This window comes from Tremella mesenterica, assembly GCF_000271645.1.
Source record: "Tremella mesenterica DSM 1558 unplaced genomic scaffold TREMEscaffold_1, whole genome shotgun sequence".
In the NCBI taxonomy this organism is placed as follows: Eukaryota; Fungi; Basidiomycota; class Tremellomycetes; order Tremellales; family Tremellaceae; genus Tremella; species Tremella mesenterica.
In genome coordinates this window covers 4773664-4798247 of record NW_006711225.1, presented here as the reverse complement: position 1 = coordinate 4798247, position 24584 = coordinate 4773664, and the positions used below count along the sequence as shown (strand labels likewise).

General features: G+C 49.4%; 7 protein-coding genes across 7 annotated transcripts; 2 read left to right on the top strand and 5 right to left on the bottom strand.

The window, feature by feature from the left end:
- Positions 1–279: 279 nt before the first annotated feature.
- TREMEDRAFT_24529 (uncharacterized protein) lies at positions 280–1867 on the bottom strand (the record flags this gene model as incomplete). Its single annotated transcript, XM_007000447.1, has 6 exons — positions 280–656; positions 894–922; positions 968–1066; positions 1186–1409; positions 1486–1614; positions 1658–1867. Coding segments are annotated over 6 exons (1068 nt in total), but the record flags the coding sequence as incomplete, so codon positions are not given.
- A 659-nt stretch (positions 1868–2526) lies between these two features.
- On the top strand, positions 2527–4286 carry TREMEDRAFT_42324 (uncharacterized protein; the record flags this gene model as incomplete). Its single annotated transcript, XM_007000957.1, has 9 exons — positions 2527–2717; positions 2772–3013; positions 3066–3151; positions 3199–3315; positions 3362–3485; positions 3533–3682; positions 3726–3828; positions 3885–4110; positions 4152–4286. 9 exons carry the CDS (start codon positions 2527–2529, stop codon positions 4284–4286), a joined length of 1374 nt encoding a protein of 457 aa, XP_007001019.1.
- Positions 4287–4829: 543 nt separating this feature from the next.
- On the bottom strand, positions 4830–5472 carry TREMEDRAFT_59521 (uncharacterized protein; the record flags this gene model as incomplete). The annotated part of the gene is made up of 3 exons (XM_007001641.1): positions 4830–4961; positions 5107–5286; positions 5332–5472. 3 exons carry the CDS (start codon positions 5470–5472, stop codon positions 4830–4832), a joined length of 453 nt encoding a protein of 150 aa, XP_007001703.1.
- Positions 5473–8296: 2824 nt separating this feature from the next.
- On the bottom strand, positions 8297–9947 carry TREMEDRAFT_59520 (uncharacterized protein; the record flags this gene model as incomplete). Its single annotated transcript, XM_007001640.1, has 4 exons — positions 8297–8364; positions 9417–9617; positions 9681–9821; positions 9875–9947. The coding sequence occupies 4 exons, from the start codon at positions 9945–9947 to the stop codon at positions 8297–8299; spliced, it is 483 nt and encodes a 160-aa protein (XP_007001702.1).
- A 1979-nt stretch (positions 9948–11926) lies between these two features.
- Positions 11927–12364, bottom strand: TREMEDRAFT_59519 (uncharacterized protein; the record flags this gene model as incomplete). Its single annotated transcript, XM_007001639.1, has 1 exon — positions 11927–12364. The coding sequence occupies one exon, from the start codon at positions 12362–12364 to the stop codon at positions 11927–11929; it is 438 nt and encodes a 145-aa protein (XP_007001701.1).
- Positions 12365–12607: 243 nt separating this feature from the next.
- On the bottom strand, positions 12608–14809 carry TREMEDRAFT_59518 (uncharacterized protein; the record flags this gene model as incomplete). Its single annotated transcript, XM_007001638.1, has 6 exons — positions 12608–13358; positions 13403–13680; positions 13795–13873; positions 13945–14006; positions 14173–14637; positions 14759–14809. The coding sequence occupies 6 exons, from the start codon at positions 14807–14809 to the stop codon at positions 12608–12610; spliced, it is 1686 nt and encodes a 561-aa protein (XP_007001700.1).
- Positions 14810–15379: 570 nt separating this feature from the next.
- Positions 15380–16118, top strand: TREMEDRAFT_56186 (uncharacterized protein). Its single transcript, XM_007001030.1, has one exon. The coding sequence runs from the start codon at positions 15791–15793 to the stop codon at positions 16016–16018; it is 228 nt and encodes a 75-aa protein (XP_007001092.1). The 5' UTR covers positions 15380–15790; the 3' UTR covers positions 16019–16118.
- Positions 16119–24584: the final 8466 nt, after the last annotated feature.

The following is a 24584-nucleotide window of genomic DNA, read 5'->3' as shown; positions in this document are numbered from 1 at the left end:
TAAGATATGAGATATGATAAGATTAGATACGATGATGCAAGGTACGACTAACAATGCATCATGAATATAAAAAAAGTGAAAATATACTGAGCTACAATTGTTTGTAAACTTCATGACCATGATACTACTCAAGGTAGAAATTAAACCTATTGATTAATGTTCCAGCTTGCCCATGACAAACTACGTCTTTCCATCTGGGAAACTTTCATCGAACTCACGACGGATTTCACTTCACTGCAAATATGGGTAAATTCGAGGTTTTGATCCATAAAATCCCCCTCACCTACCCCTCATCCAAGGTGCCCTAGTCGATCCTAAACCACCTTCTTCCAAAAGGTTCACATGTCCTTCTCTGGTAGTGTCAGGAAATTCTTCACCCCAACACCATCCACCCATCAACAAACCTTGCACTACGACCCTCTTACCAGCTACTTCATTCAAAAAGAATTTCCGTAATCCTTGAAAAGCTTTTTCCCAATTGGGTAATCTAGAGACGGCATAGAGAGTTGGAGAATGTTCTGAAAAGGGAGCACCTGTTTTGGATTGTATGACGTGGACGAGTGCGTAAGTGTACATATCGAATGGTCCGGTCGTGGAAGGGTCTGAGACTATGGATTGAGCGTTTTCAAGGGATTGAGCGGGGGTTATTGATGTGCCTGAAAGATTAGATTCAAAGTGCTCTCTCGAAAACTTGACGACGAAGTGAACTCCAGGTCGAAGTTGTGAATCTAGAATGTCGAAGTGAGATTTTTGAGAATGAAGACGAGTGTTTATGCGGCATTGGACAGAGAGGGAGTGGGGTGAAAGGTTCAAGCTTTGAAACCGAGGGAAATGGAATCAGGAAGGTCACGAGGTAAGATTTGTAAGAGGTAAAAGATACGATGGGGACTTACCCATGAGTTGAGCTGCTCCGAACAAGTAGCTGAAAGGTCAGTTTGAAGTGACATGAGTTGCGGGAGAAACTAACGGGAAAAAGCAATAATCATCTAAACCCCACACCCCGTGAGATCCAGCAGGCTCAAGACGGTACTTTCGTTGAAGCAGATTTACCAGGTGCATATATCTTCTTGTCAGTACATCGTCCAGCTATGACGGTTTCTTTTGGTGAAATTCTGAAGGAGCTCGACTATCATATGGGATAGGGCTTGGTTGGAACGGGTGGTCATGTGGGAAGGGATCACCCACCTCGGAAACACCCGAAGGATCAAGTCATCTTGATCATCCTCATCTTTTATCCATTTAGAAGCGACACAGTTCCACAATACCAACACGAAAGCCAATTCATGACCTGTGCCATAATCCAGTCGAGTCGGATGACCAAAGGCGTGTGAGTCAACGAGTAATGGGATAATCTGCGGAGGCAGTTCGAAGGGGATTCCATGACAGCGAACGATATGATGAGCGAGTTCCTACAGTTTCAGTTGTCCAACCATGAAATCAAATAGCAGTATTGTGAATGGACGATGATCATGAGAAAAGGCTTACTCGTTCCATACGCTGATTATATTGACGAAAAGCCAGATTACCAAACCGCATATTATTTTGAGGTAATGGAGGGATTTCCGATACCCAATCTTCCATATGATCTAGAATATCCAGAAGAGACCCTATAGCCTGTATGATCAGTCAAGAGATCATGGTCAATGGAAGAACCAACGGAACAAGACCCTTGATATTCTTCATTCCTCATTGGTTTTCCTCGAATACGTCGACATCGCTGAGACAACCAACCCCAAAATGCCTGAAAGCCAGGTGTTGAGGGCCATTTCGCAACGTTGGTGTCGTTGATCAGTAAAGGAGCAGGATAAAAGGGTTTTTTGGGTAAATCGATGCGTTTCTCTCCTGTGACGGGGGAGGGTCTTCGAGTAGGAGAGTTCGTGGCTGAGGTAGAGGGGGGTGTTGCTGGGATGAGAAAGGGTTTCTGCTGAGCGGAGGTTCTTTTAAGGGATCGAGGTGATGCTGAAGGTTGGGAAGGAGACTGTAGCGACGAGACCGAGACTAAGACAGGAGATTGAGACGGATCCGAAGCTTGAGTGACAGCCTCTAGACGAGCAGAAGAGGAAGAGCCAGCCTCAGGGACGCGTGCAGGCGAAGGTGACTTTCGCGAGCGATGGCTAGGTCTTGAAGCTGGAGAAGCCACGGATGAAGTTGGTGTACCATCTAGTAAGGCTGATGGAGGACTGACCAGATGTTGTGCGTCAGTGTCATAATATCCTCTTGGCGGAAAGATGACAACAGAGTCGAAGGTAGGTCGGGAAGAAGTGGTGGCCGAGCGACCGGTGGGATCAGATGAGGGAGGAGATAAGTCAGCAGAAGGAGACAGAGGACCTGACGGAGATGGGCGAAGGACACTTGAAGAAGACGGTGAGTCCATCCTGTTCAATGGCAAGTCAGAGTACAAAAGTTGAAGTTGATCTGAGGTGGAATATAGATTGGATAGAGGAGAGTGAGTCGGTGGCAATCTTCCCACGGTCGTCTCAAAAGCCACTCACCTCTGACTTTTGAGCCAATTTTGCGATTATGAACATGCCCATCTACCTTTTACGAGTATCCCTAGACCATCTCTCCTTTCGTCTACCATCTCTCATCTCAATCGGTGATCTATATGGATTCTCTATCAACTTTCTCTCCGAAGACACATCTAGAGCTGGTCTCGTCATCGAGCTCGAGCACGAGTCTCATCTTCAGCATATCCTCGATCGAGGTGTTCTTGTGATGTATGTGCTGCTTTCTCATCTGCAACGATATGACATATCATTCTGACTACATAGTTCTGCAATAGAATTACTAGCTAAAGGAACGTCATATGATATCCTGCATGATCAGCTTCGTGCCAAAATTACAGATGTCGCTCATGGCGAGGGCAAGTCATGGCGTTTCACGTTTGAGAGTGTCAACCATCACGTTCCACATAAAAGGCAATTGGAGGTGATCAAATCTTTCCCCTATCTCGACTTTAAAGGTCCAATACAAGTCAAAGATCCGGATGTGGAATATGTTATACTGGAAGATTGTGAGCTTGTCGCTCTAAGTTACAGAGTGGGGGCCAGAGCTGATTGGTTGAGACGACTGGCCATACGAAAATAGTCATCAAGTGCTTAGTAACGAAGAGAGGGACGGTAAATTCCGATATGTCTTCTTCGGTCGTCGGGTACGTCTGTCATATAGTCTAAGCTTCACTCGTAGCTGAATGACAAGGCTGGTCACTCTCGCGCCAGACCTCTCATAGTTTCACAAAGCATAAAAACTCGCAAGTACTACGGTACCACTACTATGGAAGCTGAAATGGGACTTCTTATGGCCGGTCAAACCCTGGTTAGCTCTTTCTCTCATGATGAGTGGTCTGACTGAGATGGTGAAGCCTGCCCCAGGTAAGATCATCTACGATCCGTTTGTCGGAACCGGATCGGCATTATACGGGTGTGCTCATTGGGGAGCGTATGTCATGGGGTCTGATATCGACGGAAGACAGATGAGAGGTCGAAGTGAGTTTTCGTCAGATCAGTCTCTCAAAACGTTAGCTCACGAGAAGGAAAAGGGAAAGGCGTCACATCTGGGATACTCGAAAACGCCGACCAATACGGTTTATCAGATCAAATTCTCGACCTCTTGACGTTCGACGTCACACGGGCACCTTTGCGAAGAGGAGGATGGGTAGACGCAATCATCACTGATCCACCATGTGAGTTTCTTGCTTTTCCACCACCGATGTCGCTGACGGGTAGACGGGGTGAGAGCAGGTGCTAAACGACAAGGCAAACGAAATCCGGAGAAACGACCTGTTGCAGAACAGCCTGTATTGTTAGAGGATGGCAGCTATTCACATAAGTCAGTGGTGCCCATCCCTGACGAAGCACGTTTCAACATGATGCTGATCAGATTAGAAAAGATACATATGTACCACCTTTCAGACCATACGAACTTACAGATCTTACCGTCGATTTGGTACTGCTCGCTCGATATCTTCTCGTACCAAAGGGAAGACTAGTATTCTTCTTACCCACAGTCACGGAAGATTATGATGAAGTCGACATACCGTTGGTGCAAGGTATGAGGGAAATCAAGATTGGTCATGGAAGTGTACAATCCTTCGGCAAATGGGGACGTCGAGTGAGTCTGTATTCCTCGGCGTCATGAAAGCTGAACGAAAGTTGATCACTATGGAAAAGATCGCGGAGGTTGATGGTCCTCCCCCGACTTTTGAGAACCACGAGGTATCAAATGATAATGTGCCGGGTCATCATCAGTTCAATCGGAGAGTGAGTCAATTGTGTCAGTCTCACTAGGGTTAGTGCAAACTCATATGTACAGTACTTCCAAGGGTTTGTGCCAAGGAATAGAGTAGGCTTACAAGACATGAGAGGCACCGATGATTTCTAGCTTCTTGACAGACAGGCCAGTAATAGGAGGTGGATCAATATGCATATACTCAGAATCAATCATGTTGATGTAGACAGGTCTTGAGGCTACCCGAACTCCTTCAATCCCACTGACTCAATATCAAAAGGATCTGTGGGGTGGATCTGAGGCAGCTGGGGACGGTAGATCTTCGTCTGCTGTCTTATACTCACCCTCAGGAGAGGAGCGACATCCTGGACCCGCCGTGCGATATGTGTTATATCTTCTTGAGGGAGATACTGGCGCAGTCGGTCCCTGTGATAGCATATGGTGGTGAGAAGTCCCAGGTGGGCTTGATGACGAGGTACTATGTCTTGATCTGTGCCCACGGTGGGAATTTATGGGCTTGTGTGACTTTCTCGGAGGCCCAGTGGAGAGGGAATCTTGCGGAGACGGGTCTCCATTGATGTTAGGCGTAGCAAGACCTGAATCTACTGCACTCCGGGGGAATGTTCCTTCATTAGAACGACTGCTAATCCTCGAACGGGGCGTTTGGGAGTGGGAAGACGAGGTATTACTCGTACTGGGTCTTGAAGAGCGGCTGCCAGTGCGGCGAGCTGACACTGCTTGTAGAGTCTCACTATGAGTAGGAGTATTAGTGAATTTCGGGCGGTGAGTATGTTGACTGATTGACCGGGCTCTTGCCCGTGGAGCCTCGTGGGTGTATACTGCTCTAGAGCCATCGTCAAGGTCTACCACCATACTTACACTTGCTGCGGCCGACAAGTTCGCTGCTTGCCGGACTATGGCCATGAAGTCGGTTTCCTGGGGCTGTCTGGTATGACTTGATTTATTACCGCTCGAGTTAGTTCTGCTTGTTCTTTGTCCTCCTGATCTTGTTGACTCCTTTGGAACCCCCAGATGCTCGGCAGTAGGCTCCCTGGACATCTACTTGTCAGCAGTACTCAGCACATTGGTAACTCCTATACATACCATAGGCGGGGAGTAAGCTGGCGGCAGAAACCCGGGCCCCAGCCCCGGCGCAGGTGTCAGTGGCAGTAGGGAATTATCAGGTTCATGAAAGAACCTTGATTGATCCTCATGTGCCCTGTAGATCAATGCATCTTGCACCATGATTGGTGGCTGGGTGTCACAAGACCAACTAACCAGCATTGGGACAATATAACAGTGCCCTTCAGAGACAGTGGTCTAAACCATTGCGCTAAAAGGCCTATTAACCGGCGGTTACTGCAAACCGTCGGTCGCTGGTTAAATACCCAATCCATCCAACTCTAACCAAACTGTCTTGTCACTTCGTGACATTATGCCTTCCCTTTCAGCCCCCTCTTGGGGCCCCAACAGGGATGGGCATGATAGGCCGAAAACTTTCTCCGGGAGGGAGGTTTTTGTCACGGCCGTCGAGCAACCTCTTCCTAATAGACCGACGGTCGACGAACCTCGGCTAACGTGACGCTTCTGAGTCGATGTCTCACCCAACCAGGAGGGCGCAGACGTCGAAAGGAGTGTAACTACGGCGTACTTCGGCGTAGTTATTCTAACTAAGGTTTTGTTCAACTGATGGCGATGTATCTCGATTTATAGCTATCTCTATCTGTCTTTTACTACTGACAACAATCAAGGATCACTGAAGAACTTCAGCGATCTTCTCAGCTAATATTATCTATCCCTCCTAGACGTTCACCCAACCCTCTCGCGCTTTGACGTACTTCAACGCACTTCGTCCAACTTCCCCGAACCCCGGCCATCCTCTTCCTCCTTTGACTAACTCCGCAGAACATCGCCGCACTTCTGCTCCCATTGTCCCTACCTAGCCTAACTCCGTCTAACTTCGCCGCACTTCCGCTCCCATTGTCCCTACCTAGCCTAACTCCGTCTAACTTCGCCATACTTCTGATTCCATTGTCCCTACCTAGCCTAACTTCGCCGTACTTGGTCTCAGGTGTCCTGAGTTACGTGTAGAGTAAAGAGGTTAAGTCGTGATGGGGGTTTTGACGGTCAAAGGAGGGTCGTTGTTGGTGGAATAGTCGAGGTGTCACAACGTAGTTCGTGACAGTTTTCCAAGTAGGGACTGAGCACGACCCAGCCCACCCTGGGAGTCGAACCCAGGATCCTACCCGTAACCGCCGGTTAATCTGTCACGAGACCAACTAACCAGCATTGGGACGATATAACAGTGCCCTTCAGAGACAGTGGTCTAAACCATTGCGCTAAAAGGCCTATTAACCGGCGGTTACTGCAAACCGTCGGTCACTGGTTAAATACCCAATCTGTCACGCGGCGCCGCGTGACATCATCCTTTTCCCATCAAACAAAGTTCCTCTGGACATCAGTTCGCCATCAACGACCCAGTTCTCATGAACTTCATCACCCACGAGGGTATTAGGAGGCTAACTGTCACGAACTACGTCGTGACACCTCAGATTCCACCAGCAATGACCCTCCTTTGACCATCAAAACCCCTATCACGTCATAACCTCGTCACCCCACACGTAACCTAGGACATCTGAGACCAAGTACGGCGAAGTTAGGCGGAGCTAGGTGAACTAGGGACAATGGGAGCAGAAGTACGGCGAAGTTAGGCGGAGTTAGGTGAACCAGGGACAATGTCACGGCCGTCGAACAACTATTTCTTAATAGACCGACGGTCGACGAACCTCGGCTAACTTCACGCTCTGAGTCGATGTCTCACCCAACCAGGAGGGCGCAGACGTCGAAAGGGGTGTAACTACGGCGTACTTCGGCGTAGTTACTCTAACTAGGGTTTTGTTCTACTGATGGCGATGTATCTTGATTTATAGCTATCTCTATCTGTCTTTCACTACTGACAACAATCAAGGATCGCTGAAGAACTTCAGCGATCTTCTCAGCTAATATTATCTACTCCTCCTAGACGTTCATCCAACCCTCTCGCGCTTTGACGTACTTCAACGCACTTCGTCCAACTTCCCCGAGCCCTCGGCCATCCTCTTCCTCCTTCGACTAACTCCGCCTAACATCGCCGCACTTCTGCTCCCATTGTCCCTACTTAGCCTAACTCCGCCTAACATCGCCGCACTTCTGCTCCCATTGTCCCTACTTAGCCTAACATCGCCGCACTTCTGCTCCCATTGTCCCTACTTAGCCTAACCCCGTCTAACTTCGCCGTACTTCTGCTCCCATTGTTCCTACTTAGCCTAACTCCGTCTAACTTCGCCGTACTTGGTGTCAGAAGTCCTGAGTTACGTGTAGAGTAAAGAGGTTAAGGCGTGATGGGGTTTTGATGGCCAAAGGAGGGTCATTGTTGGTGGAGTAATCGAGGTGTCACGACGTAGTTCGTGACAGACAATGGGAGCAGAAGTGCGGCGATGTTAGGCGGAGGTAGTTGAAGGACGGGTAAGGACGGCCGGGACTCGGGGAAGTTGGACGAAGTGCGTTGAAGTACGTCTAAGCGTGAGAGGGTTGGGTGAAGATCTAGGAGGAGTAAATGATATTAGCTGAGAAGATCGCTGAAGTTCTTCAGCGATCCTTGATTGTTGTCAGTAGTGAAAGACATAGAGATAGCTATATACAATCGAGATACATCGCCATCAGTAGAACAAAACCTCAGTTAGAGTAACTACGCCGAAGTACGCCGTAGTTACACTCCTTTCGACGTCTGCGCCCTCCTGATTGGGTGAGACATCGACTTAGAAGCGTCAAGTTAGCCGAGGTTTGTCGACCGTCGGTCTACTAGAAGATAGTTGTTCGACAGCCGTGACAGTATCAAGGATCGCTCTTACCGACGACCCGTGCGAACCTCGGAGAAGTACGAAGATATTATGGAACCAGAAAGGAGAGTTACGCGAGGCATGAGTAGGGATGGAGACAGGATGGAAGAGAACGAGAGGAGAGCATTGGAGGAGCTTAGCAGAGCAATGGGGCAGGACCTCGGAGGGGAAGATAGTGTGGGGGGGTCAGTTCAAGGAGATGAGTTCGTTCCGCCAGTACCTTCTAATCCTCCGACCCCTGCGGCTAATGCTCTTCCACCTGTAGGATCCCCAGTCGGATCAGATCAAACCCCACGCCCACGAGAAAACACTGGTGGTGGAACGAACTTCGGAGAAGGAGGGACGCAAGGGGTGATGTTGGCCTTGGTGCAGATGGTGGCGAATATGAACAAAGATATGATGGAGGAGAGAAGGCGTCGGGAGGAATGGGAGCAGAGAAGAGAAAGAGAGACAGTGGGTGGAATCGCAGAAGGGATATCAGAAGGGGTGAGGTACGCCATGGGACGGCAAGCTTCGGCGACCCCAAGCGTAGCTGGGGAACAACGGAAGGGAATAAAGTTGCCTAACCCAGACCTCTGGAGAGGAGACCGGAATAAGTTAACCGCCTTTCTGTCTGAATGTGACGTACACTTCGAATTAAACTCTCACCTCTTCCCCGATGACACTAAGAAAGTCTTTTTCATGATCTCTCATTTGCGCGAAACACCTCTTCTTGCTGTTCAACCCGACCTATCTAAAAGGCCTCTCCCGGAATACCTCACGACACACAACCAATTCGTTAAGTATCTCAAGACAAACTTCGGTGACCCCGATGAGGAAGGGACTGCTGCACGACAGCTCAATGATCTTAAACAAACCGGTTCTGCTTCGGACTACTTCTCCGCCTTCCAGCGACATGTTGCCATCCTCAAGTGGTCTGACGACGGAAACCTAGTTGATCGGGCCAAGAAAGGTCTGAAATCACACCTCCTAGATGAAATCGCAAGACACGGTAGATCGTTTGGGACTGTGAAAGAGCTATTGGAGTTTGTGATTCCCTTGGACAACCGTCTGTGGAGGAGACAAGTGGAGAAGGAGGCAGAGAGAAAGAGGGAAGGAGGGACAAGAACAATGACGGTGGTGGAAAGTCAGAGGACGGAGAAGAAGAAGAGGAAGAAGAGGAAGAGAGGGAACGAGGACGTTTCTGGCCCACGATTTGGGCGGGGGGGGGAATGGGAACGGCTACGGGTTAGCGATGATTTGGAAAAGCTAAAGAACAGATAAACAAGGCCAAGTTCGGCGAAGGTGTGAGAGAAGGAGTGAAGGACTCACGCGCAGGACCATCCATCTCGTCGTCATCTACATCAACCACCTCTCTCACATCATCATCATCCGAGGACTCTTCTAGCTCACTCTCATCCTCACCTACAACCCTAGCCTCCTCACCTTTCTCATCGTCACCATCATGACCAGCATCGTCCTCATCATCATCATCATCATCATCATCATCATCATCATCATCATCGTCACCCTCTTCTGAGTCAGACCCATCACCCCCACTGAGTGGCTCCTGGTCAGAGGACACCGGGGACTCACCAGGACGGAAGGCGGGCGTCCTGCGGCGAGGGACGGCGGGAGAAGCGGAACGAGGAGGAGAAGCAGTGCCGGATGGCTCCCTCAGAGAAAGAGTACCGAGACCGAGGGAGGAGACTTGGCGAGATCTGTCGCCGAGGGAAACTGGACGTCAGCCGAGTTCGGCGACGTAAGTAGACTATTGCTGAGAAACTCACGGGCAGATGACGCCAAACCACCAAAGTTCCTCATAGCGGCGAACGCGTTGGGGGTGGGAGTAGGAGGGGCCATGACGTTAAGATACTTAAAGAAGTAAAACTAAGAATGATAGATCGAGGTAATAAATCTGTTTTCTAGGTAAGAGAGATAGAAAGTTTTGAGAACAGATGGGGAAAAGAGAAATGCTCGACGAACTGCTCAGTACTTAGTATAATCAGGCCTACCCCCTCGTCGTCAACATGAGGCAAACATCGCGTTTCATCAACAAAAGGCAGCACAGGGACGATCAAAATTCCCACGCTATAGTGTCTCATTCCAATATAAACGAGGGTTACCTCAACGAACAACGGCGTTGTTCGGCAACCATTCGGGAAGCGTGTCTCACCTACAAAAGATACAGGGCTCGTTACGGCGAACCTCGACGAAGTTAGGGGACTCTCATTGTCGGGATTCTGGGTGAAAGGAGGCCTAACTATGAGGTGCGGCGAAGACAGCATAAGTGCGAAGGACGAATGGAGGGGAGGAGAGTGAATGGGGAGTACGGCGCTGCTGAGTTCTTCTTGCCATGATAGAAGTGTAATCGCTCACGAGGACGTTCGCGGCCAAGGAGGGGGCGACTGTCACGAACTACGTCGTGACACCTCAGATTCCACCAGCAATGACCCTCCTTTGACCATCAAAACCCCTATCACGTCATAACCTCGTCACCCCACACGTAACCTAGGACATCTGAGACCAAGTACAGCGAAGTTAGGCGGAGCTAGGTGAACTAGGGACAATGGGAGCAGAAGTACGGCGAAGTTAGGCGGAGTTAGGTGAACCAGGGACAATGGGAGCAGAAGTGCGGCGATGTTAGGCGGAGGTAGTTGAAGGACGGGTAAGGACGGCCGGGACTCGGGGAAGTTGGACGAAGTGCGTTGAAGTACGTCTAAGCGTGAGAGGGTTGGGTGAAGATCTAGGAGGAGTAAATGATATTAGCTGAGAAGATCGCTGAAGTTCTTCAGCGATCCTTGATTGTTGTCAGTAGTGAAAGACATAGAGATAGCTATATACAATCGAGATACATCGCCATCAGTAGAACAAAACCTCAGTTAGAGTAACTACGCCGAAGTACGCCGTAGTTACACTCCTTTCGACGTCTGCGCCCTCCTGATTGGGTGAGACATCGACTTAGAAGCGTCAAGTTAGCCGAGGTTCGTCGACCGTCGGTCTACTAGAAGATAGTTGTTCGACAGCCGTGACACTAACTTCGTCGAGGGCGAAGTTAGTCATGTAGGAAGTTAGGGAGTTACAAAGTTAGGAAGATACGAAGTTAGGGAGATACGAAGTTAGGAAGATACGAAGTTAGGGAGGCACGAACTTCTTCGGGTTGAACGAAGTTCTGCGTTGACGAAGTTAGGGAAGGACGAAGTACTTAAGGGCCGAAGTTCCCAGAGATCTTTGACAATCTCTGGTTGTTGTCTTAGTGATAGAAGTTAGTAAAGTACGAAGTTATTACACCCAGAAGTTATTGTCACCTATTTCATATCTCGAACAACGAAGTTGGTAAAGGTCGAAGCCCACGAAGTTATTGGCCGTCGGTCGTAAGAAGTTAACAAAGAAGCAACCTTGTGACACAATCCATCCAACTCTAACCAAACTGTCTTGTCACATCGTGACACTGGGGAAGAAGTGGTCCTACCCAATCTGAATGGGATGGGTGTGAGGAAGAATGAGAGGTCCATGTGCTGGGCTGAGTGTCATCTCTTCCCAATAAATTTGCAAGTTGACCATGTGAACGTCTTATTGTAGATGCATCTAGAGATCCCATTGCAGGCCCTTCAAGAAGGGAGTGAGCTGAATATGTTGGAGTCACTGACGATTCAGAGGACGGAGAGGACTGAGAGAACTCAGAGCCAGAGTTTGACTTATGGGGGGAATTTCTCACTACTACTCCGTTGATGGATGAAGGGCTCGGCGGGGGGGAAGTCAACATTTACAATTATATTTTCAGGGTCAAGTTTGGACTGAAAGTGGGTAGGAGACTGCATGGACCATATTCTTTATAGGTTTCAAAGTGAGGGAGTTGAGGGTCTTGATTTAACCCAAGCGGAAATTCTACCACGGATCAAAGGTGAAGGTGTGATGCTTGTTAGGTTGATTTCGAACTCCCCTTCGTTCCTTTTGATCGAGAACCAGCTCCGTCCGGGCAGAGGCGGTGCGAGATCGATCCATTGACGATCCTGTTTTTTGGGGGAGGATCCAGGGGGAGAACCAGAGGTTCTAATCCAAGAATAATCCTTGGAGGATACGCCTGGGTTGATAGAGGATCGTTCTTGCTTTGTTCCGTCTAAAACGTTTTCCTCCAAGTGGGCGGGAGAACCAAGAGGGTAGAAAAACATCGCTTTTTCGTCCTTCACCGCCCCGAGAGTTCGCCTTCGATACGGACGATATGTCCGCTTGGTCGGAGAGTCGATGAGTAAGACAGGCGAATAGTCAGAGGCGAGCATGGTGGTGCATATCAAGATGGTAAAAATCGCGATAGTAGTAAAACCCTCATCTCGTCTTCAATCGAAAGGAAATGTATTCCATGAGATGTTCGAGAGTTTATTAGGATATTCCCAGTGATACGCTAAAGACTTTCCATCTCTCCCATCCTGACGGAAACTTTGGTCTCGAGGCACAGAGTAATCTTCGTTTGATGACACAAGAAAGTTGTCGGCATCGTATGAGATGAAAGACGATGAAACGTCTCATATTCTACTGTCGAGTGAGGATGGCGATAAAGTTCTCAAAGCGACGACGAAGGACATGAAGGCAGCTACAACAAGCCCCGACGGTAGACGTTGAATCCCTTCTTCGCCTGCAGTCACTTTTTCTGGAGGAGCCTGTACCGGAACAGTATCGTTGTCAGCACGCACCGTATTCGGTTGTGTGGGGCTGGATTGATGTCTAGAGGTGGATTGATGGTCATTGTCCTCGACTGACAAGTTGAAGGAGAAAGTTTGTGGCTGGAAATGACCGCTAAATTTGATGATTGTCCCCTTTGCACTAAAACCCTCCCGTCCTACTTGCAGTGAACCATCCGTCGGACCATGGGAGCCCAGTGTCTTCGTGTGCCCAGTGGTCTCAGCGCTAGACGAGACCGACCTGACTTCTCTATGTCTGCGGCTTGTCGATTGACGTTCATCGTCATGCCGCTGGTTCGTATCTGCGTTTGGTGCGCGATAAGAGGTTGAACGTCTCGTATCTGCGTTTGGTACGCGATGAGAGGTTGAACGTCTGTCTGAAACCTGCCGGGGGGCAGGTTGAATGATTGAGTCCACATCAATTTCAGCCTGACCTTCTTCCGAAAGAGGTACCTGGAAAACCGGAACGTAGGGCATGAGTACGGTTTGAGAAGGAGCGGGATTTGGTGGATAAGGATGGGAAGATACATTCGTCCCAGAGACATGAGTCGGGAAAGGAATGGGCTGTCTATTGGGATCTTGGGATGGTACCACCCTTGACGAATCAGCTTCTATGCTAGCGAGAAAGGAAGAACATACCACACTGGCGGCCAGCCATGATTAGATGGAGGATATCCAGGCGGCGGGGGGTAAGGAGCTGCTGACTGAGATGGATGAGACATATCACCATCAAGGTATGGTACACTTTCTGGTGGCGGTGGTGGTGGAAGCGATCCTGACGGAGGGCCACTTGACGTATGAGATTGGTTGGTAAGATGTAATCCGTCCAGACCGTGAGGATGAGGAAGTCCATTGACATGTATTGTCTCACGAGTGACAGGTGTTGAGGACACGGCCGGAGACGTGCACCTCCGGAGCTGCATGGTTCAAAACCCCCCTCTTGGACCCGGCCAGAGAACCATGCAGCTCCAGAGGTGTCCAGACACGGCCAGAGCAATTTTGCTCTTATGATCCTCAAGCTCTCCACATACATAAATCACAGTACAGATATCCTGTGGTCCATCTTCTGGACTCTTGGAGTCATGGTGGTCTGGCCCCACAACTTGAAGTCTATAACACTGCAACAATTACCTATGATACATCACCATTGGAATTTCCCCTGGTTCAAGATATTGACTGACCTTCTAGTCAAATACAGCATGTGATGATGAACAGCACTTTGATGGTTACCTCTTACACTTGCCTTAGTAGAGCATCTGCACTTTGGAGTTACCAACACTGTCTTGTACAGCGTGGAGGATCTGTTATTGATGTTTCTCTGAATGGGAATGGCTAAAGGGAGTGTTCAGCTCCGGAGTGGTACATCTCTGGCTGGGAATGATCAGGTCCGTGCAGCTCTGGAGGTGCACGTCTCCGGCCGTGTCCCTAACAACAGGTACGGAAGCTGCACGCCGTGGCCCATTTTGAGTCTGAATCTGCTGTAGGGAGTTGGCCAAACTCCGTATGACTGAGTCAGCCGGTGGAGGAGCATCAGAGAATTGGGTATGTGGAGGGTTCGACATATCAAAACCTGTTATTGGAGTGCTCAGAGCCGCAGTAGTCACGCCGGTATTGTTCGCTGGTGTATCTTCTCGCTCGACAATGGGAGATCCTTGAGTGGGTGAGTGAATGTGCGGTGATGCGGGCAATGATGGATTAGTAGGAGCAGGGGCGTAGACTCCCCATGGACTACTCACTGTCCCAACAGGTCCATAACCATCAGTAGGCGGAATTCCTTCTGAACTTTGGGAGCCTGAGGGCGAGGGATGACCTTCTGTTGGAAACCCATTTGATCGAACATTCGATGATGGAGTACTTGAGTCGAGGCCAGACATCTAGGACGGTTGTTCGATACGAGTGTACTTCAATATTTATAGAATAGAACCTATAAATCAGTCTCTTGTCTTCTTCTCAACTTATAAATATATTCCTCAAACTTCGACCAAACCGACTCACCTCGTCATCGTATGACCCAATCAACGGAAGTTGGAAGAAAGGATGACACATCATGCCTTCTTTGATACAACTTTCATCTATATTTTCATCGCATTATGATGATGTTGATAGTAGTGTAAGATCCGAGAATGAGGTATATGACGTATGAATCTTCTGTTGAACCAATGAATCGAACTCAGGAGGTGAAAAGCGGAATGACATAGTGGGTCCTATGGGCGGTGTACTTTCCAGGAGTAAGAAGATGATGGAATGGTGCGTTTTGACCGGGGCTGTGTATATGTGACGTCTTTATCTTGCTTATCGACTTTGATATGTTCGTAACTGCTGGTATCTGAAGTAAGTATATCAAATATAGTCAGTATCGAAAACACCAAGAGTCATGTTGCGATACGATCAGTGAGGTCAGGTACAGTTGTCAAGGTTTCGGAGATGTCTCTTTCAGGAAACACTTTTGACGAAAGGAGGTCTCTATTTCTGATCGGATCTTTCTTCTTCGTACCTGGTCGTGAATACTTTCAACGGCCGAATCCAATTCCTTCTTGACAACCAGATGATTAGTGAGAGCCACTTCGGGCACACTCCTTTTCTGATAAGTACCGAGTAGTTGAGATCAATATCGTTGAGACATTGCAGGCATTATACATCTCTTAATCTCATGATCAATGCTTTAGATGCACTTTTACACTATTGTTTAATAGTACAAAATAGGAATGAAATATGAATGAAAATCATGAACACAAATTCCTTTTTCTCTCCCTTTAATTAATCCTGTTATCGCCTTTTTGCAATCCAAACACACAATAAGTGTATCAAAAACATTCCCACATTATCCCAGACATTTCCAGAACGCCCAAAAAGTAGTCCCCAAAACCCTCTATGCCCGTTAGAAATCCGGTTGTATCCAAACATATCTCGACAGATTCCCCTTCATCAAGTGATCACCAACAGGGACAAACTTCATCTCCGGATCGATTCGACCGTTAATGAAGATGTCATCACGCCCAAGTTTCATCCTCGTACCAACCCGTAAAGATGCTTCCATTATATGACCGAGTCCTTGGACTGACATTGATGATCACCTCTTTCCTCCCTTCCTTATCCGGTATGAGAGGTTTAAATTCCCCCACCGTTTTCAAACTCGCAGGATCGATCGATTTATCTTGTGTCAAGCTTCCCACTATACCGTTCCGTAACGCAGATGCACTGGCGACTGTCCTCACGCTTTCCGGACTGGTTTCTCCCCCAGCTTCGTCGGGTTGATCAGTGATTAGTAGATCGGGAGTTGGCAGATCTTCGTCGAGATGAGCAGAATCAAGATATTCGGCGAAAAGAGCGTCATCGTTGAGCATGAATCCGCTAGGTGCACCGACGACTCCGAGACCGAGAGGAGGTAGTTGAGGAGGTGGTTTGGCTGTAGCAGCTTCGGCTCGAGCTTTCGCAGCTGCTTCTTTGGCTTGTTCGTATGACTCCAAAGCTTCTACGAAAGCTTGCATGACGTCACCTTCCGCTGTCCCTTCCTCTAATCGTCGAAGCTCGGCGAGGAATTCAAGATTCTCTTCATGTTTTGGATCTCGGGCAGGAGGTTCAGGTTCGGGTTCTGGTGCAGGTTCGGGTTTAGCAGCAAAGTCGATGTGGAGTGCGTTCTTCGGTACAGCAGGAGTAGGAGCAGTAGGAGTGGGAGCAGTTTCAGTGGCCTTACGCTTCTTGTCCGTCTTATCTCCAGTTTTATTCTCCTTGCTGGTCCGCTTGCCAGTTTCTGACTTCTCCTCGTCGCGCTTGCGTTTGCCTTTGACGCCAGTACTCGGGGACGGTTTGTCTTCGTGTGGTGTCTTTGCGGGAGCAGGTGCGGGTACAGGAGTAGGTGCGGATGCTAACTTGGGAGTAGGAGTGGAAGTAGCAGCAGTCTTCTTCTGTCGCCGCGCAGGAGGAGGTTTCAAATCTTCCACTCGTAGTCCTTGAGGAAGTCGAGAGGCGTTTGCATCCATTTGCGGCGTTGGCGGTTTGGCAGATTGAGGTTGATGGGCAGACTGTACCGGAATGGTAGATGGAGGACGCATAGGTACAGGGGCAGGGGGAGGAGCGCTGGTTACAGGAGGAGCCGGCGCAGGTGCAGGGACTGGAGCTGGTGCCGTCGGTAAGGTCTGAGAGGCCGGAGGAGGAACGGAAGGCGGAGCAATTATGGGGGTCGAGATGTTGGCATTGTCAATGGCTGTAAACAGCCGTCGGAGATTGACAGAACCTTCGTTCGATTGATTCAAAGCTTGTTGTATCAAATCACTAATTTTGTTCTGCCCGTTTGACAACGTTTTGCCGAGTCGTACAACTTCATCTATTGTAAACATATATCGTCCAGCTTCAATGCCCTCGAGCGCCATGAAAGCGAGAAGATACTGAGCGTCAGTCCTCATGTCATTGCATTTCAACGGGAGTGCTTGGAAATACTAGAGCATAGGTAGAATGATTCAAACAAGTATCAGGCTAAGATGAGATTACTCACCCAGGTGATCATTTGACCAGCGTGAGACACATCATCGATCGATAAGCGCTCCGCAGCAGCCAAAATGTATTTGACTATCCTACTCCTCATATCCTGAGCTGTGGGCTGGAGAGCCCGTACCTCGGCGTCGTATCGTCTGCGATCCTCATCCGAAAAGGTCTGTACTTTGTTTGCGACATTTTCTGAGCTCAGTGAATCGAATCAGTAGAAATTTGTGGGAACACTCACGAAACCTAGCTCTGATGGAATCCTCCTTACTTCTGACGAACTGCATCACATGCCCGGGGTTACTCTTAAACGCCTGTAAAGCGATCAGATTCTGAGTCTGCTGTTGAGTGGGTTGAGTATGTGTTGAGGGTCCCGTCGCACCCATGGGAAGTTGAGGCAGTCCCTGAATCTGTGGTACAGATGTCGGATTTGACAGAGATGTCTGAGGTATTGGCGGCCTGGGCTGTGACATTTGAGTCTGTTGGGGTACCTGTTGCTGGATGTTCTGTCCCAGCGGAGGCGCTTGGAATTGCCCTTGTTGTTGACCGAAAGACAATCTCCGAGCTTCCTCAAGGATCTTTCGCTGTTGATCGTTCATCGCCATTTGGGGTCCTTTCGCTACTGCATCCAGGAATTGACTCGATATCGCTTGAGTAGACATGGAAGAGGGACCTTGAGGTCCTCGAGGCATATGAGGTAGTTGTGACGGCTTTTGAGGAGGAGGTTGCATGATCTGAGAAGGTGGAAGAGATGAAGGAGCAGGCTGGGCGAATTGAGATGACGATGACTGTTGTGTCATGGGTTGGGCTTGAGGAGGGGGTGGAGGCGCTTGTTGAGGAGGTTGCTGGTTACGAGGTGGTATTTGTCCATTCACCAACTTCGTTTGATACACCTTGTCGTAGATGAATGACTCTGTTTTCGCCAGCAAGCCACGATAGCAAGACATGATCTGCACGGCGATCTGGGGAGTTGATTTGGCAACACCATGCTCCGCAAATCCAAGCATCGCTCCAAAGGTCTGCCAAGAAGCGAGATTACCGGCGAGCTGCATATCATCAGCGATATTCTCAGGGCTCGTAAAATAGGGCGACATCAGGTGTTCAAGGGGGACCAATTCGTTCTGTACCGGATTCACCAACAGGAAGATAGAGTCGCGATCTAACGACTACATGAAGATAGAATCTGATTTGACTGAAGCTGATGAAGAGAGATACACGGAATACAAGAGGCGACTCACATGTGCACTACCACCGTTTCGATGGACTAGATTGAACAACTGATGCAAGTCCAGCGGCTTTCCGTCGATTGTCGGGAAGACAAGCTGTGGATTCCCGTTCATACTCCTGACCAGCTGCATAAACTTATCCGGAGGTAAATTGATCGGTTCCTGGGAGAAATTCATCCCATGCCAGGGTTTCGGGGCATCAGGCGCACTCGTGTTCGGTATTTGACTACCAGCCGGAAGCTGTGGTTGAGATTGCTGAAACGGTAGTTGGGGCGGCATGGACGGAGGTTGCGACTGTTGGACCGGTCGTTGAGCATCATTTCCGAAACTCGTTGCGCGATGATGTTGCTGCTGCTGCGGTGGTGGTGGTTGTAGCTTTTGCTGCTGATGGGCCTGTTGTTGCTGCTGCTGATGGGCCTGTTGTTGCTGCTGGATCTGTTGTTGTATCTGCTGTTGGTGATTGAGATGTTGCTGCTGCTGCTGCTGCTGCTGCTGTTGTTGTTGTTGACTGAGTTGCTGCTGCTGTTGTTGATTGAGATGCTGTTGCTGCTGTTGATGTTGCTGCTGCTGACGTTGCTGCATCGCCACGTGACTCATTTGCTGGACTTGCTGAAGCGGAGTGGAACCAGGTCCAGCCGTATTGGACTGGAACATTTGCTGAGGAGTTTGCATGGAGACAGCAGGAGTAGAAATATCGATAGGGTTGGTTTGACTTCCGGTCTGAGAAGGTCCAGGCTGAGAAGATGTCATCGCGTTCTGATGTTGCGGTTGTTGCTGCTGTTGTTGTGGTTGGGGAGGAGGACGTGAGTTTTGCTGAGCGAATTGTTGTTGTCGATGAGCGATCTGTCCCAATTGATCCCAACGCATTTGTAACAGTTCAGAATTCCCGAACCTGCCTCTGTCAGCAAATTAGATTTTCGTTCATGCTAGATGACTTACAGTTGACTGAAAGCTTCTTGGGTGGGACCGGAGATGGCCACATTGCGTTTCTTGCACTCCGCGATGGTGTGTAGGATGTACGCCTTGATCATATCCGTGTTCGTGTTCTGATCTCATAAGCCAAGAGGAAGGAAAAAAGCAGGTGAAACTTACGTTCGGAAGAGCTAATCGAAGACGCGCTATCATTGAATCGAGAGCTCTGTGCAAAGCGTCATTGGGCATATTTTGAACAGCGTGAACGAATCCAGCTCGGGTGGGATTGTCCCCGGAAACGTTTTGTTGTAACGGCGGTCGTGGCTGTGATTGCTGCTGCTGCTGTTGCAGCGGTTGCATCTGCTGGATTTGAGGCGGTTGGGGTTGATGCATGGGAGCATGAGTTTGTGGCGGGGGAGGGGGAGGAGGTCGAGGTTGACTCTGAGACAGAGTGCGCATATGTTGAGGTTGTTGAGCGATCGATTGAGCTGTCATTGGTTGCGGAGATGCTTGAGGTAGGGCTTGTGCCTGAGCTATTTGAGGGGTGACAAGTCCCTGACGTTGTTGTCGTTCTTTCATAGCTTGCAACTGGCGGATTAGCCGGAGTGTATAGGAAATGCGATGGACTTACCGCCAAGATTTGCTTCTGAGCGTCATTGTGCATTCCCGCAAATTGCCCTTGAAGAGTATTTTGCAGACTCTGATAATCGATCTCTTGCGGAGGCCGGGGAGGCAGCTGACTCATTTGTTGAGGTGGTCGGACATTCTGCATCTGGGGCGTGGGATAAGTCGGTCCCGATGGAGCAGGAGCAAGTCCACCATTGACGCCAACGATGTGAGGGGTACGTTGTTGTGGTGCTAAAGTCGTGGGAGCTTGTGGAGGTTGCTGTTGATGATACTGTTGTTGTTGTGATTGCTGCTGCTGTATAATTTGACCTTGCTGCTGTTGCTGCAGTTGAGATTGTTGTTGCGGTTGAAGTGAACCGAGTTGCAGCCGATTTAACATATGAGCGGGAACGACACGTGAAAGGTCGAGAAGCATCGCCATACGATCACCGCCGTGACGTGACAGATACTCGGCTTCGATGTTGGGTTGCGAGCGAAGCCAGGCATCGAGCATAAATATCGTCTCCTGAGGGGCGTGTGGCATGGGCTGTTGAGGAAGCTGCTGGGGTTGCGTCTGAGGCATATTTTGTGTCATATTGGGATTGCTTAACATTCTGAGTACAGTCAGCACTGTTCAAATTGGCCACCATACTGACCACCGTACTGTCTCGTCTCTACATGATACGGAAGTCAGTGGACGAGAGAAGACACTCACGACTGTAATGCAGCCTGTCTTCGGCCTTGTTCGTTTTCTCCTCCTTGACCAGGTCCCAATCCTTGCTGATGAGTGTGCATATTGTATGGATTTGTCGCAGGATTGGCCATGGCTTGAATCCCTTGAGGTCTGACGAACTGCTGGTGTGGCGTGCCAGCGGGAGGCATGCCGGGAACCTGGTTGACGGGCATGCCGTTAGGCATATTCATTCGGCCGTTGTTCCCCTGCAGCATTTGCATCGTTTGCGGGTTCATCTGTCCCATCATGGCGAGGTTACCAGTCATCACTCCCTGACTTTGGTTTCCACCGTTCATATTCCCACCCATGTGTCCTGGATGACCTTGATTCATTTGCTGCTGTTGGGGCATTTGATAGGTGTTCATGTCGGATTGAGACGGTGGCGGAGGGTCCGGAGAAGTATCGGTGTGGGAAGGATGACCTTGCTCTTGCCTTTCGAGGTCAAGTTTGGCTGATTCTTGAGATTGTATACGTTGGTAGACTTGAAGGAAACTGGAGATGGGGATCTGAGGATTTGATGGGTTGTAACCCTGGGGCGGTTGAGGGAAGGAATAGTTTGCAGGATCGAAATTCCGACCTTGAGCTTGGGCTTGGGCTCGGAAGGCATGCATGAGGGAAGCTTCTAATAGGTTGGGGGGAAGAGGGTCGGGCATGGTCACGGTGGTTCACACGTACTAGAAATATAAGCGACTCATCTCAAGCACTCAATCACATTTGCGATGACGGTGGACAGGGGACCGAGCCATATCGGGACATGAGGAGAAGTGAGAGTGAGACAAACGAGTCGAAGTGAATGAAGGATGACGTTACTGTCTGAGATTCCCCAAAGCAGAACAAATCGAATGTGGCATCTGATCAAATGTGACGGAAGCACAGCTTGGGTCAAAATAGACATCAATAGACCTCAGGATAGGAAGGAAAGGTAGACAAAATTGAACACGGAACAAGGGGATGATTTATGCAAGTGTCCTTTGGACAGTTTCGGAAGAGGGAAGGAAGATAAGAGACCGAGAAGCACGGTGGCCATGGAGCGGGAAAGTTAAAGTGATAAGGATGTGTGGAATTAGAAGGGTAGTTGGATCGAAGGCGAGAAGGTGGCTGCAAGTCGGGGTGATTGTAGGTTAGGTGGAATGGTCAAGGGAGGACAATGCAAGTATGTCTTACAGACCAACGGACGTGACATGGATGATGAATGTGGGACAAGTGATAGTTGATCCCTGACCACGCCGCCTTGAACCAAGCACGGTTGAATGAGAGAAGCATAAAGTGACTCACACCTGATCCCCTCACACGGAAATTCCCAGTTTTCTGACTAATCCTCTCTTTCACCTCCTCCAAAAGTTGACTTGAGTTCGCCTTGAAGGGCGTGTTGAGCGTCGTGGCGCGCTCAGATATGAATAAGTTGAGTTGAGATGAGAGTTTGATGGGGATGAATCATGAGACAAGGCAATGGATCGATCGTTGATATATATTTGAACAGTAGCCGGATTGAGACAGAGAGACACGATAGATGAACGTGACAGAGAGTGAGAGCAAGACAGAGAGTATCAGAGCAAGAGATTGAGAGCAGGGACGTATCGCCACTACGAAGGAGAAGATGTTGTCGAGATGGAGGCGATGTGTGAGGATGGATGATTGGATGGTGGGAAAAGCGCGGAGGCGGGCGGGCGGCCAATGTGGATTAGGCGTAGAGAGGATTAGGATTGGAAAGGGCGGAAGGAGAGAGGAGGGGAGCAAGCCTGTTGAACAGCTCTACAGGCGAGAGAGGCCTGATCGTCGTCCGGCCTTGTCGGCGTCGGATAAGCAGGGAAGTTTCTTGAGGCTGAGGTTGAATCGTAAATGGAAGGAAAGATTTGACAATGTTCTTAGGATGATGGACGTTGGAACGTGGGTATGAGTTTCCTTGCGAGTGGAGTGATGAGTGAGTGAGATGCAATGAGGCTAAGCTAGGGATGGAATTGGAAGGCAATGGTGTGTTTTGATGTGATGGCGTCGGTCGCGTGGCACAAGCATTAGATGGTACCCACCCACGGTCAGGGCGTCGTTTAGAGGTAGAAGGTGAATAAGGGGGTCCTTTCCTCGGTCTCGTAAGGGCTTCAAAGACGATTCGGGTATCAAGTCAAGTAGGTCGCCACCTGCTTAGTCTTGAACAGGTGAATGGTAGGTTGTCCACAGCTGACCTAGTAAACCTCCAGAGACGTCTGAGCGATACCACGATGTATGGGAATAGTAGGGATTTGAGACCCGGTTGGGGGAAGATCGATTTTGATGATGGTGGCTGATGGAGATGAAAAAAGCGATCAAAGCTACCGGTGGGTCTGAGTGGCAGTGGGGTAAGGGAGGGTCGTGCGCTCCGTCCTAATCTCGGACCCGAATTCCACTTTGGGTCTTTTTTCACTCGGTTCGCGCTACGTCGTACTAACCAGGATTGACACAATAGCCAAAGCACTGGACGCCCAGTAAGCCAGTAGGTCAATAGGTTGAACAAGACAATACGACAATGGCGAGATAGACAAGTAGCAAGTGGGAAGAAAACATGCATAAAGTGGGCTTCTTCTTTCGAGCTGAGCGGCAACACCCTTTCTTATTCCCCTGGCTTACTGGGCTCACTACTGACCCGAACCGGCGGTGGGAGGGGAGGGCAAAAGGTCGGGAGCAAGTTGACGGGGAATTTTTTCCGATCTCGTGACCCTAACCTGACGCCATACAACGCGTTCCTACCCCACATTCCCCAGATCCGGGTCTGGTGCATGCTGCATAGATTGACTCTTGTAAATCCACTCTACATGGATGCTGCATGCTGCACTCTATGGTTCATGCTTCGCACTTCACCGTCACCGCTTTCCTCGAGGATTCAGTCACGGACACATGTACAAAAGACCGTGCACGAGGGGAGAACGACAATGATCCGCGGGATTAGTGATGCAGTGGGACTAAAGAGTCCGAGCGTGGCGCCGAAGAAACGGGTTGGATACCGGTAAAGAGACCCGGTCGGGTGGGGTAGGATAGGGGTACCTTTACGTATCGTAAGCCCCAAGCCATGGATTGGCAGATATCCTACGTTGATCTGATCTTCCGTAGGCCACAGGAATGTTCAACCTCAAGTATACAGGTAGATGGGTGGGGGAAGATCAGGTGGGTCATCATTCCATCTTGGGAAGGGAGGGAAACACCTCGGTGACATTTTGATCATGCCACTTGGCCCATGGTCTATCACACTGATGATTTGGTATGAGTGATCATCCTTGCTAATGGGCAGGCGCCTAGCAATACCCTCTCAAGTATCATCCTTGACAATCTTCGAGACAGATCGCACCTACCCTCCAACTTTCGTCGTCAACATATACACTTCCACAGCTCTTTGTCCAATGACACTTTACTCCGCCTCGTGCACCCATGTATTTCACCTACCATTCCAAAATGATCACCCTCCCCCCATACTCTCCCCGTCTCTTTTCTCCCTGACCTTTCGACCACGCTTCGTCCACCTCCTCCCCCAAGAGTAACTCCACAATCTTGCGTGAACTTCATCATGCCTACTCAAACTTCCTATCTCAACCCATCCTGTCGGACTGTTCAGTTTTCAAAGTTAATTCAAGCGAGGTCTTGGGGAGGCCGCGCAATCGTCTGGCGAAGATAGTAGCCAGAAGAAGGTACTGATTCGTCGTTGTCTCAGAGTGAACCTCGAAGGAGCAGGCCTTGTGGAAGCTCTTGAGACGATAAGATGATTTGTCTGGGAATTTGCTCCTTTCACAGAGGCGGACACCGACATCCCCGCCGGTCTGTTCGAGTTCACCAGGATTGTAGGGTAGGAGAGAGGTGCGGATGTACCAGTGGATCTAGGGTAACATACGCCATTCGAGAA

What these genes read in the sequence shown, in the direction of transcription:
- TREMEDRAFT_56186 (XM_007001030.1), top strand. Translation starts at nt 15,791, where the DNA reads ATGCTTCCATTATATGACCGAGTCCTTGGACTGACATTGATGATCACC.